The sequence below is a fragment of the Felis catus genome, chromosome B4, assembly GCF_018350175.1.
Source record: "Felis catus isolate Fca126 chromosome B4, F.catus_Fca126_mat1.0, whole genome shotgun sequence".
In the NCBI taxonomy this organism is placed as follows: domain Eukaryota; kingdom Metazoa; phylum Chordata; class Mammalia; order Carnivora; family Felidae; genus Felis; species Felis catus.
Genome location: NC_058374.1, coordinates 83,359,222 through 83,372,875, shown reverse-complemented (window position 1 = coordinate 83,372,875; position 13,654 = coordinate 83,359,222). Strand labels below are relative to the sequence as shown.

The window sequence follows — 13,654 nt, the reverse complement described above, 5'->3', positions numbered from 1 at the left end:
GGGCGGGAGGTGAGGCCTGGGCAGGGGTCCCGCGGCGCGCGGGGGCCCTGCCGGCCGGCCGGCTGCTGGGGGCGGACGGAGTCTTGGCGGCTCCGGCCCCGTCCACCTGGCGCCCGGCCCCGCCGTGGGGGGGCGCTGCCTCCTCCCGGGCGGCTGGGGGCGCTGCGACCAAGCGGCGGGGGGCGCTGCCTCCTCCGGGACGGCGGGGGGCGCTGCGGGCCGGGCGGCGGGGGCGGCCCGGGCCGGCGCGGCGAGCGGCGCGGCGGATGGAGAGTCTGGCCGCGGCCGGCGGCGCCGCCTCCTCGTCGGGCCGGGCACGGCGGGCCGGGGCCTTTGTGTGAGGCGGCGGTGGCGATGGTGCTCGGGCCCCGCGGAGCCGGGTAAGCGCGGCCGGGCCGAGGGCTGCCCCTGGCCGAGGCCCGACCCCCCTCCCGGCCCTTCTCTCGCTCTTGCTGGGCTCCCTCCTGCCGGCTCCCCTGGGCCGGACCCATCATTCCCGGCCGCGCGCCGACCCCGGCCGGTCCCGCCGCCCATCCCTTCTATCCCGTCCGGCCCGGCGCCCCGGCCCCCGTCCGGAGGCGCTCCGGGGGATCCCCCGCCGTTTGAGGAGGGACCGAGGTGCTCGGTGGCCCCCAGATTGGAGCACCCTCGCCCGATCCAACGCCCTTCTTCCTGGATTCGACCCTCCAGAGGGGAGACTGCGGCGCCACGAGATTGTTGGGGTGCCTTCTCGGAAGTTCCCAGTCTGCCTCCCTCCCACCCCCCGACTCAGGCTTTCCGGTGCCCCGACCTGGTGTGTGGCCACCAGGGCCCGGGAGATGCTTGACTGGTATCCCAGCAATGCGCAGAAGCTTCTTGGACCCCAGCAAAAGTTGGGAGTTAGTAGGAGGTGGTGAGGTGGAGAAAGGGGCTGTGTCGCGCGGGGCGAGTGGTGAGACTGAAGGAGAATGTAGCTAGCTTGTCTTCCTTAGGCATGCAGTACTCGAAAGGGGGAAAAGTGGAATCTGGGAAGCCTTTAGGAGTCTTACCTATGTAATTAGATGCCTTCTTAGAGCATCAAGTAAAAATCTGGTAGTTCTGGTCAGCGTATGCATAAGTCCCAAAGAGGGTGGTAAAAGGAAAAAAAAAAAAAAAACATATTTAAGTAAGAGTAAATACCACAGTGTATTCTACTTTGCTTTATTTCTTTGGGTCCTGAGTGCTTTAGCTTCATCCACAGCATACAGAGAAGGTGACAGAACACTATCTGGATGGCTCTGGGCTATGGCGAGACAAGAGAGTAGGCAGGTAGCAGGGAGAGATGGGAACTCGTGAATGAGCAAGAGGTTTATTGGACTGAAAAGACACAGCATTGATAGGAAACTAAAAGAGCAACCTTATCTTGCCCTCAGTGGCTAATGGAGCTTTGGTAATTGTGTCCCAAGATGTATATGGCATTTGGCAATTGTAAGAGAAGTGAATGTACTCAATGAGATAGGAAAGCTTGTATTCAGGAAGAAATTAGAAAATTAATATGAGTAAAATCTGAGCCGTGGCTCTGGTAATGAAATAAAAACGGTGTCTGAGAGGGTGCCTCTGGCTTGGCTCTGAGGCACTAGCTCCTGTCCAACCAGGCCTACAACCTCTCTTACTGACTCTTAAAGACCAAGCTGTCAGGTTTTTTTCAATACTTTTGGATTTTGTTAGGACGACTCTGTGACTATGCAGGGAGAGGGGTCATTGTCCCGTCATTGCGCCCAGCAGCATAGACCAGCTCTCCACGTCCATTTTCTCCTGCTCTTCTCCACCCAGGGCTTGGAAACACTCAGACGGGCGGTATTTTCTTCCGCAGAGCTCCTCGCCTGCAGGGATGTGTGTGGCCATCCATCTCTTCCTTTTGCTGTCCGTAGGTGAACCGTGCTGATACAGAGGCAACTTCACAGGAGCTGCTAAGATGGGCATGAGGATCAAACTGCAAAGCACCAACCACCCCAACAACCTGCTGAAGGAACTCAACAAGTGCCGGCTCTCGGAGACCATGTGCGATGTCACCATTGTGGTGGGGAGCCGCTCCTTCCCGGCCCACAAAGCCGTGCTGGCCTGTGCAGCTGGCTACTTCCAGAACCTCTTCCTGAACACTGGGCTCGATGCCGCCAGGACCTACGTGGTGGACTTCATCACCCCTGCCAACTTTGAGAAGATTCTGAGCTTTGTCTACACATCAGAGCTCTTCACAGACCTGATCAATGTTGGGGTCATCTACGAGGTGGCCGAGCGCCTGGGTATGGAGGATCTCCTTCGGGCCTGCCACTCCACCTTTCCTGACCTGGAGAGCACGGCCGTGGCCAAGCCCCTGACCGGCGCCAGTGAGAGCCACTCTGGCGCCCAGAGTTGTAGCTCGGCAGAACCTACCTATCCCCTTGGAGACCTCCGGGCTGGTGGGGAGCACTTCGGTCCTGATAGGAACTACGTGTTATCTAGTGATGCTGGAGGAAGCTGTAAAGACGAAGAGAGAAATGTTACCGGTGACACTAACCATAGCCTGCCTCTGCCACAGCAGCCACTGCCGCCAAAGACAGAAGACCATGATACTCCTGCTCCTTTCACTTCCGTCCCCAGGATGGCCACTCCGCCAGGCCTAGGCACTGTCAGCATGGGCATCCAAACCAGCACCAGCTGCTGCCAGCCATACAAAGTTCAGAGCAATGGAGACTTCAGTAAAAACAGTTTCTTCACCACTGACAATGCAATTGACATGACCACTGGGACCAACTCCTGTCTGAGCAATAGCGACCACTCCAAAGATCCAGGCTTTGGGCAGATGGATGAGCTCCAGCTGGAGGACCTGGGGGATGGTGACTTGCCGTTTGAAGACCCCACTGAGGAGACAGGCACGGCCGAGGAGGTGATCGAGTTGAGTGACGACAGTGAGGATGAGCTGACTTTTGGAGAGAGTGACAGCCGAGAGAATAAGGCCATGCCCTGCCAGGTGTGCAAGAAAGTTCTAGAGCCCAACATTCAGCTGATCCGACAGCATGCTCGGGACCACGTGGACCTGCTGACAGGCAACTGCAAGGTCTGTGAGACCCACTTCCAGGACCGAAACTCCCGGGTGACCCACGTCCTGTCCCACATTGGTATTTTCCTCTTCTCCTGCGACATGTGTGAAACTAAATTCTTTACGCAGTGGCAGCTGACCCTCCACCGACGGGACGGGATATTTGAGAACAACATTATTGTCCACCCCAACGATCCCCTGTCTGGGAAGCTGGGTTTGTTTTCAGGGACAGCCTCCACGGAGTTGAAATGCGCTGCCTGTGGGAAGGCACTGGCCAAAGATTTCCACGTGGTCCGGGGGCACATCCTGGACCATCTAAACCTGAAGGGCCAGGCCTGTAGCGTCTGTGACCAGCGCCACCTCAACCTCTGCAGCCTCATGTGGCACACGCTGTCCCATCTCGGCATTTCAGTCTTCTCCTGCTCTGTCTGTGCGAACAGCTTTGTGGACTGGCATCTCCTAGAGAAGCACATGGCCGTGCACCAAAGCCTGGAAGACGCCCTCTTCCGCTGCCACTTGTGCAGCCAGAGCTTTAAGTCGGAGGCCGCCTATCGCTACCATGTCAGCCAGCACAAGTGCAACAGTGGCCTTGACGCCCGGCCTGGCTTTGGGCTGCAGCACCCAGCTCTCCAGAAGCGGAAGCTGCCCGCGGAGGAGTTCCTGAGTGAGGAGCTGGCTCTGCAGGGCCAAGCTGGGAACAGCAAGTATAGCTGCAAGGTCTGTGGCAAAAGGTTCGCCCACACAAGCGAGTTCAACTACCACCGGCGGATCCACACGGGCGAGAAGCCGTACCAGTGTAAGGTGTGCCACAAGTTCTTCCGAGGCCGCTCGACCATCAAGTGCCACCTGAAGACGCACTCGGGGGCCCTCATGTACCGCTGCACGGTCTGTGGCCACTACAGCTCCACCCTTAACCTCATGAGCAAGCATGTCGGCGTGCACAAAGGCAGCCTCCCGCCCGACTTCACCATCGAACAGACCTTCATGTACATTATCCATTCCAAAGAGGCAGAAAAGAACCCGGACAGCTGACTGGGTCCCAGCGGAGCTAGGGGGAGCTCCCAGGCGGCAGCCAGGACGTTGATTTTCTAGTGGCTGTTGGTCCCTCTCCAGCCGGAGTTTCAGTTTGGCCTTGCTAGGAATTCTGTTCTGTCCTGTGTTTAAAGAAGAAAAGAAGAAGAAAGAGCACACGAGCTGTTACTGTATTTGAGAAGCGACGGCCCTATCATGTTTACCTCCTTACCTGTTCTTGCCCAGGAAGGGCTGTGTTTTTTGATTCTTTTGAGGCCGGTTTGGGGATCTGGTCAGGCAGTTGGCGTCAACTAGATCCCCTCTCCGAGCCTCTCAAGTTTTAGTTTACTGATAGGTTTTATGCTGCTAACAATCCAACCAACGGCCTCACTGAACAGAGGAGGTGGAGAGAGGGCTTTTCACTGTGGGTGTTAGTACCAGATTTCCAACTGGGACGCCCAGCTGTGAGAGAGATTTTGGAAATGTGGTCGTTCGGAAAAGACTAGTCAGCAGGGCGGCTCACCTCAGGTTCCCGGCCCAGCCCTCAGCAGGGAAAAGGCAGATGGGATGGAGGTGCCTGCTTGTTGCGACACTCTAATCTGCTGATGGGACAGTAAAATCTTTTGGCAGCTAGATCCAAACTGGGGACAAAGCTTTCTATTTAGGTCAGAACGCTTTGGGATGAATCCTTGCCAGTCAGAAGAGGTGGCCTGCGGTGCCGCCAGAAGTGGCAGCCGGGATGGACAGGAAGGGAGGTTTCTCCTTTCTCCTCAATTCCAAAGAAATACGGTTTTATGGAGTTATAGCCCAGGTTGCTAGGCCTTCCCTGTGGGGTAAAGAGGACAAGGAGCCACTTTGATACAGTCACCTGTCATCTGGCGGCCTCCGTCGAGCTTGAGTTTCCTGGTGGAGAGGTGGGGATGTCTCTGACAGCAGCAGCCTTGCCTTAATTTACATCCAGTCTCCCACCTAGAAGTGTGTTTGACCTGTGGTGTAGATGAGAAGACCCCATGAGGTGGCAGAGTGATGGACTGTGAGCCCTTCAGGATTGAAGGGACCTGGGTAACGTGGTGTGTAGCGGGATGTGCGCTCTGTCTGTCCCAGTCGGGTAACCCGTTGTTTACTTTGTACACTAACTGGCCGGGAGCCTTGGCAGCTCACCTTTGACCTGCTGGAATTTATCCTGATCTGTCATTGCATTGCCACCAGGGGGCGCTATTGGAGGGCAGCTGGTTTAGGCCCTCCCTGGGTGGCTGTGATGGAGTCTGCCCAGTCCTTGGGGCTGGTTGGCTCCGTTCTGTGGCTTTTGAGGGGTTTCTGCCCAAAGAAGGCTTGAGGGAGAGGGCCCTCGGATCTCGCATATTCACAAGGTAGCACCTCAGTAACTCATACTACCTCACCCTGCTCAGGCGAGCTCTGGGAGTCCCTGGCCGAGGCCCTGACACTGCCCTTGGTGGGACTCAGCCGCACCCGGGCTGTTTCACAAGCAAGTGGTTTTAATTCACTCACAGAGCCTTTTTGGACAATAATATTTATTTATTTTTGCTTTTATATACATATTATCCAGCATCTCTTTTGGATTAGTGACTTCAGGAAAATGAGTTTCTCTCCAGCAAGTAGCCATATTCCAGGGGACAATCCTGGCCAGAGATTTGGGAAACAGGGGCTAGAATAGGGGAGAAGGTGTCAAGCCTTTAAACAAGCAAATTCTTTTCTTTCTCTCCACATGGTCTCTTGCATTACCCTTTAGATAATGGATGTAAGTTCTAGAAATTTGGGGCCTATTAAATTCCTAGGCCTTTTATCCCTCTTTCTTCCTGTGATTGAGTAGATTGGGGATTGTGTTGAGGGTAACAAGTTATATGAAGGACCTTTTTGCACATTTTCTCATCCTTCCTAAACTTGGGAAGCTATGTTAAGATATACAGGCAAGCCAAAGCTCCGTCCTTGTTGGACTTGCTGTCTCTCTCCCTAGCCCTAAGTTGATAAAGCCTCCCAGTTAGGGTGCATGACTCTCTGGTGGGGTGACTGTTACACGAAGAGATTTGTACAGTGGCCACTTTTCACCATCTAAACCCAACTTGTTACCTGTTGCCTCAGGTCATTCTTGTCAGGAGAGCAGTGCTGAGACTTTTTTTTTTTTTTTTTAAGTTTATTTATTTTGAGAGAGTACAGTACAAGCAGGGGAGGGGCAGCGAGAGGGAGAGACAGAATCCCAAGCAGTCTCCATGCTGTCGGCACAGAGCCCAAGGCGGGGCTCAAACCCACGAACCGGGAGATCGTGACCGGAGCTGAGATCAAGAGCCGGACGCTCAACTGACTGAGCCACCCAGGTGCCCCAGTGCTGAGATTTTTCACCCCTGGTTGGCTTCTCCCTTTCTTCCCCATGCTGACCATTAGAAATTTAAGGAGAACGTGCAAAAGGCTACCATCTAGTGTCTGCTAAGCTTTTCAAGGCTGGGTAATTTCCAGACTCTTGATGAGTACTGATTTTTGAATGGTCAGATTTGAGAGAGGTGGTACTTACTGGAACCCAGCCAGGTAGCTGAGAATGGATCAGTGTGCTGGAGAAACCCTTTTCCTTAACGGAGGGCATCGTGGATGCTGGGTAGTCTGTATACTTAACCTGAAACTGTGAAGTTTTCCCTTTTTGCCAGTAAACCAAAAAGCAAATCCTTGAAACTTTGCCCCTGAAACACTAAACAAAAAACTGCGTTCCCTGATCCTCCTGAGGTCAAGTGGTTGATCAGGGTGGCCCGGTTGGTTGCAGTTAGACATGTAGCAGGGTCAGTAGCTCATGAGGCTCACTGACCAAACCCTGTTCCTCTGCTTGTCCCCATATTCACACCTGACCCCTCCCTCTGTTTGGAGTCATGTTTGCTGCCTCCAGCTCACTCTTTTCTGAACTGTTTTACTTGAAACTCTCTATTGTGGCAGAGGGCATCTGGGATACCTGGTTGAAGGTATTCATTTTCTTTTGAGTTTTTTAATTTTTTTTCAACCTTCTGTTCATTTGATTTTGTTGCCCCCATGCCCCCCCTTCCCCACTGCCCCCCCTTCCCCACCTTGGAGCCCAGTTTAGCAGTCTGCTGTATTGTTCTGAGGTTCTCTTTGACCCCTGAATGTCTTTTTTTTTCTCCCTTTTTCCTTTTTCTTGTTCTGACTCAGGACGAGCTACGTAATTTGCAGAGCCCTTTGTTTAAAAATGAAGAATTTCGAGATGGCGACTGTAGAGCATTAAACCAGGCATGAGGCTATTCCCAACCTGTTTCTTAAGGGAAAAAGGTAATACTTGTATGGCACATTGGAAGAAACAGCAGAGGCTGCTTGTGGCCAGAGGAGGGGATCTGTATCCTGCTTCTCCTGTGACTCAGTGATGGCTCACTGATGGCCACAGCACCTGCTGAGAAGCGCTGCTGTATTTTAGTATTTGGTCCTAAATTTTAAGGCCCCAGGGAGTCTCTATAGTTCATGGCTAGCGGAAAAAAAAGAGGTGGGAGTTGGGCCCACGTGACCTCTAAGAACCAGGAAATGGGTAAAAGTTCTTTTTGACTTTCTTCCTTTCTGTTCAGCATCCCTTGGTCTCCAGGACAAACCTTTGGGCTTAAATACCTTCTCCCCAGTCAGGTTTTGCTACTGATGAATACTCTTTGTTTTCTGGCCTCTTGCTGTGCCCTATTCTTGAGACTACTCATCTTTGGAAGCAAATTCAAATCCTTTTATAGATGGACACTGATTTTGTTGGCACGGGAGTGGGCTGTGTGGAGAAGTCTGCCCATCTGGAGGTCCCCACACATCCTTTTGCCTCAGTCCTGCACTGAGTGAGTCAGGAAGCACAGGCACACAGCATTGATTTCATTGTGATCACGCATCGTAAGCTGAACACCCGAATGGAAATGAAACTGTTTTGATTTCGATGTTTCTTTAACACCCCTCCCCCTGTCCAGTCTGCCCTCCCCTCCCACCTCTGCTAGCGAAAGTCTCTTACGAAACCAAGAAGAGTTGTTGACGTCTAACTTCCTTCCATTAAATTAATAAGTACTGACCTCCTAATATTTAAGTGTTTACTATCTATTGCTGTAAAGTTTTGTATATTTTGTAAACTTCTTTTCCCAAATAGTAGATGTCTAAAATCGTTGTACATCTGATTCTTTTATATTCCATTGTTCGGCACAAAGTGTGGTTTTTATTTAGAATAAAAAAAAAAAGGAAATTTGAAACGAGAATTCTTTTCCTACTGACTGGGGTTACTGTCCCTTGTTGAGATCAGAGCCCAGCACCCGTTAGCGGCAGCTTTCTCAGCAGCTGCCAGGATTCTTCCAGGTGGCAGCTTCCTTTCCTGTAGCTGGAATCCCCCAGGGCTGACTTGTTGACCTGTTTTTAGTGGGAAATTAAGTCAATAACCCAACCTTTCCAGGGGAAGCCTCCCTGAGGGGATCTTCCATTGGCTCAGAGAGTAGTGGGACTCTTGCTCATGTCTAGCTGGACAAGAGATTTGGCCTCAAAGTGTCCTGCCAGTGCCATCGGATTCACTGACATGGTATGTTGGAGCGGAGAGAGGCAGAATCAGGGAGGAGGTGGAGGTTTGGCACAATCTCACGAGGTGGATAACAAATGTACCTCCACAGAGAAGGAGATAGACCCCAGAGGCTGGGGCGTGATGTGGCCCATTTGGTCTCAGCACAGTGGCCAGGCGTGACCCCCAGCGGTGCTCAGTCAGTGCTGAGCCGAGCAGCCTTGCTGTGGTCAGTATCACTGGTTCTCTGTCCTCCCGAGGCCCTGAGGAGGTATTCATACTGCCCTGGGTGACAGCGGTTGCCAGAGAAATCTGTGAGAAGAGTGAGACCGTGGGGAGATGGCCTCTGAGGTCACCTGGGATAGGACCGGTGTAAAATTAGGTTCCCTTTAGGAAGCTTCTGGAGCCCAAGTCCGAGGAGGCAGTGATGTAGGCATCAGATTTTGGCTTGGTTTTTATATGAGCACAAGGGACGAGGGTCTTTAGTGCATTTTCTGTATTACTGGCTTAAACCCTTACTGCAACCCCATGTCACAACCTGGACTCTCCTGGTTGAAAAAGCCCTCAGCTCTGTGCCACTGAGCAGCTGTTTGTCACTTAAGACCCTTTGAGATTTGGGCCCAACGAGCAGGAGGATCATAGGGGGATTTCCCTCTGTGCTCCTGATGCACGGGTATGTACACTATTGGAGCACGTGTTTCATGCATCTGGTGAATATGGTTTCAGATTTCTAAGAACAGAGGAGAGAGCACTCTGGGTCAGTGAATGGTTGTTCCAAGTTAAACATTCCAGAAATACTGAGCCCTTGAGCAGAACAGAGGCTCTCAGTGATTATGCCCACAAGCCCTTCATTCTCCACAGCCAGGACTAGGAGGCCAGAGACTTGGAACCAGTGGATCATGTTCTTAGGCCTTGCCTTTGTGGACACGGGCCTAGACCCTAACTGATAAATGAGTCTTTAAAAAAAGATTTTTTTTTAATGTTTTATTTGACAGAGAGAGAGAGAGACAATGCATGAGTGGGGGAGGGGCAGAGAGAGAAGCAGACATAGAATCCTAAGCAGCCTCCAGGCTCCAAGCTGTCAGCATAGAGCCCAATGCGGGGCTCGAACCCACGAACTGTGAGATCATGACCTGAGCTGAGGTTGGACGCTCAACTGACTGAGCCACCCAGGGACCCTGATAAATGAGTTGTTTACAGAAGACCTAATTTTTTTTTTTTTTTTTTAGGATTTTAAAAATTGTCTTTTATTTTGAGAGACAGACAGTATGAGTAGGGGGGGAGCAGAGAGAACCCCAAGCAGGCTCTGCACTCTCACAAACCTTGAGATCATGACCTGAGCCAAGATCAAGAGTTGGATGCTTAACCGACTGAGTCACCAGGTGCCCCCAGAAGACCTACTTATTAATAAGAAGACTTCATTTCCTATCTATAAGACAAGCATGAATAGAAGTTGCAGGACAGGAAAATTATGAAAAGACCTGGCCAAGGAGAATGAAGTTTAGCGGTGAGAACAGACTTAGAAGAATACCAGAGCGGGGCCCCTGGGTGGCTCAGTCGGTTAAGCGTCCAACTTCAGCTCAGGTCATGATCTCACAGTTTGTGAGTTCAAGCCCCACCTCGGGCTCTGTGCTGACAACGCAGAGCCTAGAGCCTGCTTTGGCTTCTGTGTCTCCCCCTCTCTCGGCCCCTCCCCTACTTGTACTCTTTTGGTCTCAAAGATGAATAAATAAACATTTTTTAAAAAGTAAGAATACCAGAACTCTGCCCTGTGACAGAATCAGAAAATTTCTGCCTCCCCATCCCATGCAGGGGACAAGGGCTGAGGGACAGAGCATCTGTCAGTGCCTGCTGCTGGCTGTCCCAAGGTCTGCTCCCAGAATGGACATCCTTTGATATTTTCCTATGATCTGGAGAGAAAGCACGGGATGGGGATGGATTTCTGATAGCCTCTCTTTCTAGAAGTCTGGAGATGTCCTAGATCTGAAGCCAGGAGCAGGTGGGCTGTGAGGAGCACTGACTCTGGGATGGCTCCTCTGCTTCGGGGGGAGGGAAGCAGGATGGATGAAGGGGAGAGTATCAGCAAGGAAATGGAGCCACTTCCTGGATGGTGGGAAGGGTGGGGAGCCAGACCTCTGCTTCACCCCCCTCCATTTGTCATCTCACTGAGGATGCTAGGAAACGTCCTGCTGAGGCCTCCTGGTTCCTTGGCCTCTGACCTCTTGTCCTCACAGCCTGCATAGTTCTCTGGGAGAACAGCAACACACAAACACAAAAGGAAAGTTGTGTGAGCTCCCTGTGGAGCACACTCCTTCCGGCCAGGGTGATTGCTGAAATGAGTGCGTCTCTGTTGAGCATCTCTTTAGCCTATCCCAGCTGGAAGTACAGAGTTTTGAAAGAGCCAGAGTCATGGCTGTCTCTGTTATTTATTTCACTTTTTTTTTTTTTCCTGAGTGTCTTCTTTAGTCCTGAGGACCGAGACAAATAGTACAACACTGAGGACTTGTTCTCGACCCCTCCCTGGCCCCCTCTCCTCCTCTCACCTCAATATTACAGGACATACTCAAAATTAACCATGAGTGTTCTGACCCTTCCCCCCCCCCCCCCCCAAAAAATCTCTCACCTACACGTCTAGCCTCCTAGTTTGCTGATGGAGAAGAGTGGGATCTACCTCAGCTGCCTAGGAGAGGCTGAGGGGCAGAGATGGGCGAGGTAGTTGGCGCTTAGAAGTTCAGGCCTGGGTGTTGCTGGGGCCTGCTGTGGCGGGCTGGGCGCCCTCCTTGATGATGACGATGGAGTGCTGAGTGGAGGAGGAGGAGAGGGAGGAAGCACGTCTGTCCCCCCTGGCCCGGACCTTGGGAAGGTAATGGACCACAGCACTCAGCAGCTGGTCCCGGAATCTCGGGCTGAGAAAGTTGTAGAGGATAGGGTTGACGACACAGTGGAGCATGGAGAAGCAGTCAATGATGTCGTAGAAGAAGTACAGCAGGTGGACCAGGTAGCAGTGGAGGGAGACGTGGGTCCCGTGCAGCGTGAGCAGCAGCAGGGTCACGTGGTAGGGCAGCCAGCAGACGGCAAAGACGGCCACGTAGGCACACACCAGCAGGCAGTGGCGCCGGCCCTCTGGCCATCCCGCCTGCCGAAGCCGGCAGGCCGTCAGCACGTTGAAGATCACCATGAGAGGGAAGGGCAGCACGAAGCCCAGGACGGTGGTGGACAGGGCCACCACCAGGGCCCACGTGTTGTACGTTTCAAAGGGCGCCATGAAGAGGCACATGGGCTCCGAGCTCTCCACCAGCTGGATGTGCACCACCTCGGGCAGTGGGATGACGGCAGAGAGGACCCAGACACCCGCGCACACGGCCCGCCGCATCCGGTGCTGGTGGCGCTGCCAGGAGGGAGAGGTGTTGGTGAGGGTGACGTAGCGGTCGATACTGAGGCACACCAGGAAGAAGATGCTGCTGTACATGTTGGCAAAGTAGAAGTAGTGAGTGAAGCGGCAGGAGAAGCTGCCCCAGAGCCAGGTGTAGTCCAGCATGACCTCCAGCATCCACACGGGCAGAGATAGGACGATGCCCAGGTCCGCTATGGCCATGTTGAGAACGTAGAGGTTGAGCAGCCCCGCCCGGCCCAGGCAGCGCCAGTTGACGCAGATCACCAGGAGGTTCTCCACCAGCCCCACCACGAAGATGGCCAGGTAGAGGACAAAGAGGGTCACTTGCTTGGTGTCCTCCCTGAGCTCCATGTGGCACTCGGGCAAAGTGTGGTTGAAGAAATAGAGCAGTTCATTCCAGTTGTGGATCTCCCCAAAGTCACTGGCAGGTGCTGTGGTGAACCCGTCCGAGGGGGTAGGCCCCATGTTGTCCCTGACTGACATCAGGACCAGCAAATGCCTGGTGGGGAGAAGAGAGGGTTGGAAGAGAACGGAGACCTCAAAAGCAGCCTTAAGCCTCAAGTTAGTGGGCTACCGGGACCAGGAGGCTTTGGGGGAAGATTCTGGGTCTGAAGAGGCAAGAAAGGCAGTTTAAATATTCAAACTGTGTATAAACAGTACACAGCTCCCTTGCCAGCTTTGACCTGCGAGCAGAGACATTTTCTTAGGGCTCAGTGGTGGGAGAGACCAGAACTGTTGGTGCCTGACCAGGTTCCTCCCCAGCCTGGCCGGTCCCACCCTATCTCCAGCCCCAGGCCATCTCTGACCTCCACTTCTCTCCTGGAACTTCTCCCCTTGGCCCTTTCGTGTGGGCCTTCCTTAGGAAGTCTTAACTCTGTCCCGCCATCTGGGCTATGGATGTGCACACACACACACACACACACACCCCTCTGATTTATCCCTAGGAACATTTGTGGATTGTGCAGAAAAGCCAATTATCTTCAAGCCCTGATTCCCTTCTTCCCTGAGAGAGGGTGACACCCACCTGAGTTTCTGTCTGGAGCGCCTCTGGTCCTGGAGGGCCGGTGGTGGGTCTGGGCTGCTGGGGAGCTGCAAGGAGACTGGAGGGACTGTGGCTGTGGGGCTGGCTTTGCTGTGGGCTTCAGGGCCGTCCTTCTCATCCAGGAAGCAGTGTCACTGGCTGAGGCTCTGTGGGAGAGGGTCAGTGTTTTTCCTGCCTTCCCCCAATCCAGATAGAGGGGAAGTCACAGCAGAAGACCCAGTGTGCCAGGGGCGGGGAGGAGTCAGGCTGCAAGTATTAAAATCCAGACTCTTGACTCACTAGCTATGGGAATTTGCCTCCTTAAGCCTCAGTCCTCTCCTCTGCAAAATGGGACGATAATATCTACTAACAGGGGTGTTGTGAGAATTAAGTGAGCCAACAAGGTAAAGTGCTCAGCACAGGGCTGGGCCTGTGGTCAATGCTTTACACACATATGTGCTTTCCACTCTAAATTGGCTTGGAATCCCACTCTCCCCTGTCTGTTGATTCCTACAAAAGCAGAACTGGATGTGGTTGGGCGGGCTAAAAGAAATCTGAAAATCAGCCAGGCTTTTAGTCACTCTGCCCTTTGCCGCTGGCTCGCACCCATCCCTTGCCATTCTCCCCAGCCTGCATCTTGGCTCTGGGGTGCGAAGCTGGACACAGAGGGAGGAT

General features: G+C 53.2%; 2 protein-coding genes across 3 annotated transcripts; one reads left to right on the top strand and one right to left on the bottom strand.

Annotated features, from left to right (window-relative positions):
• Positions 1–224: 224 nt before the first annotated feature.
• ZBTB39 (zinc finger and BTB domain containing 39) lies at positions 225–8,268 on the top strand. Of its 2 annotated transcripts, none has more exons than XM_023257150.2 (2): positions 225–380; positions 1,890–8,268. In XM_023257150.2, exon 2 carries the CDS (start codon positions 1,934–1,936, stop codon positions 4,067–4,069), a length of 2,136 nt encoding a protein of 711 aa, XP_023112918.2. In that variant the 5' UTR covers positions 225–380; positions 1,890–1,933; the 3' UTR covers positions 4,070–8,268. The 2 variants fall into 2 exon arrangements, with proteins under 2 accessions (XP_023112918.2, XP_003988972.2); XM_003988923.5 differs by lacking the exon at positions 225–380 and adding an exon at positions 397–793.
• A 1,048-nt stretch (positions 8,269–9,316) lies between these two features.
• Positions 9,317–13,366, bottom strand: GPR182 (G protein-coupled receptor 182). The gene is made up of 2 exons (XM_003988979.6): positions 12,983–13,366; positions 9,317–12,457 (listed from the first exon to the last, which is right to left on the bottom strand). The coding sequence occupies exon 2, from the start codon at positions 12,439–12,441 to the stop codon at positions 11,296–11,298; it is 1,146 nt and encodes a 381-aa protein (XP_003989028.3). The 5' UTR covers positions 12,442–12,457; positions 12,983–13,366; the 3' UTR covers positions 9,317–11,295.
• Positions 13,367–13,654: the final 288 nt, after the last annotated feature.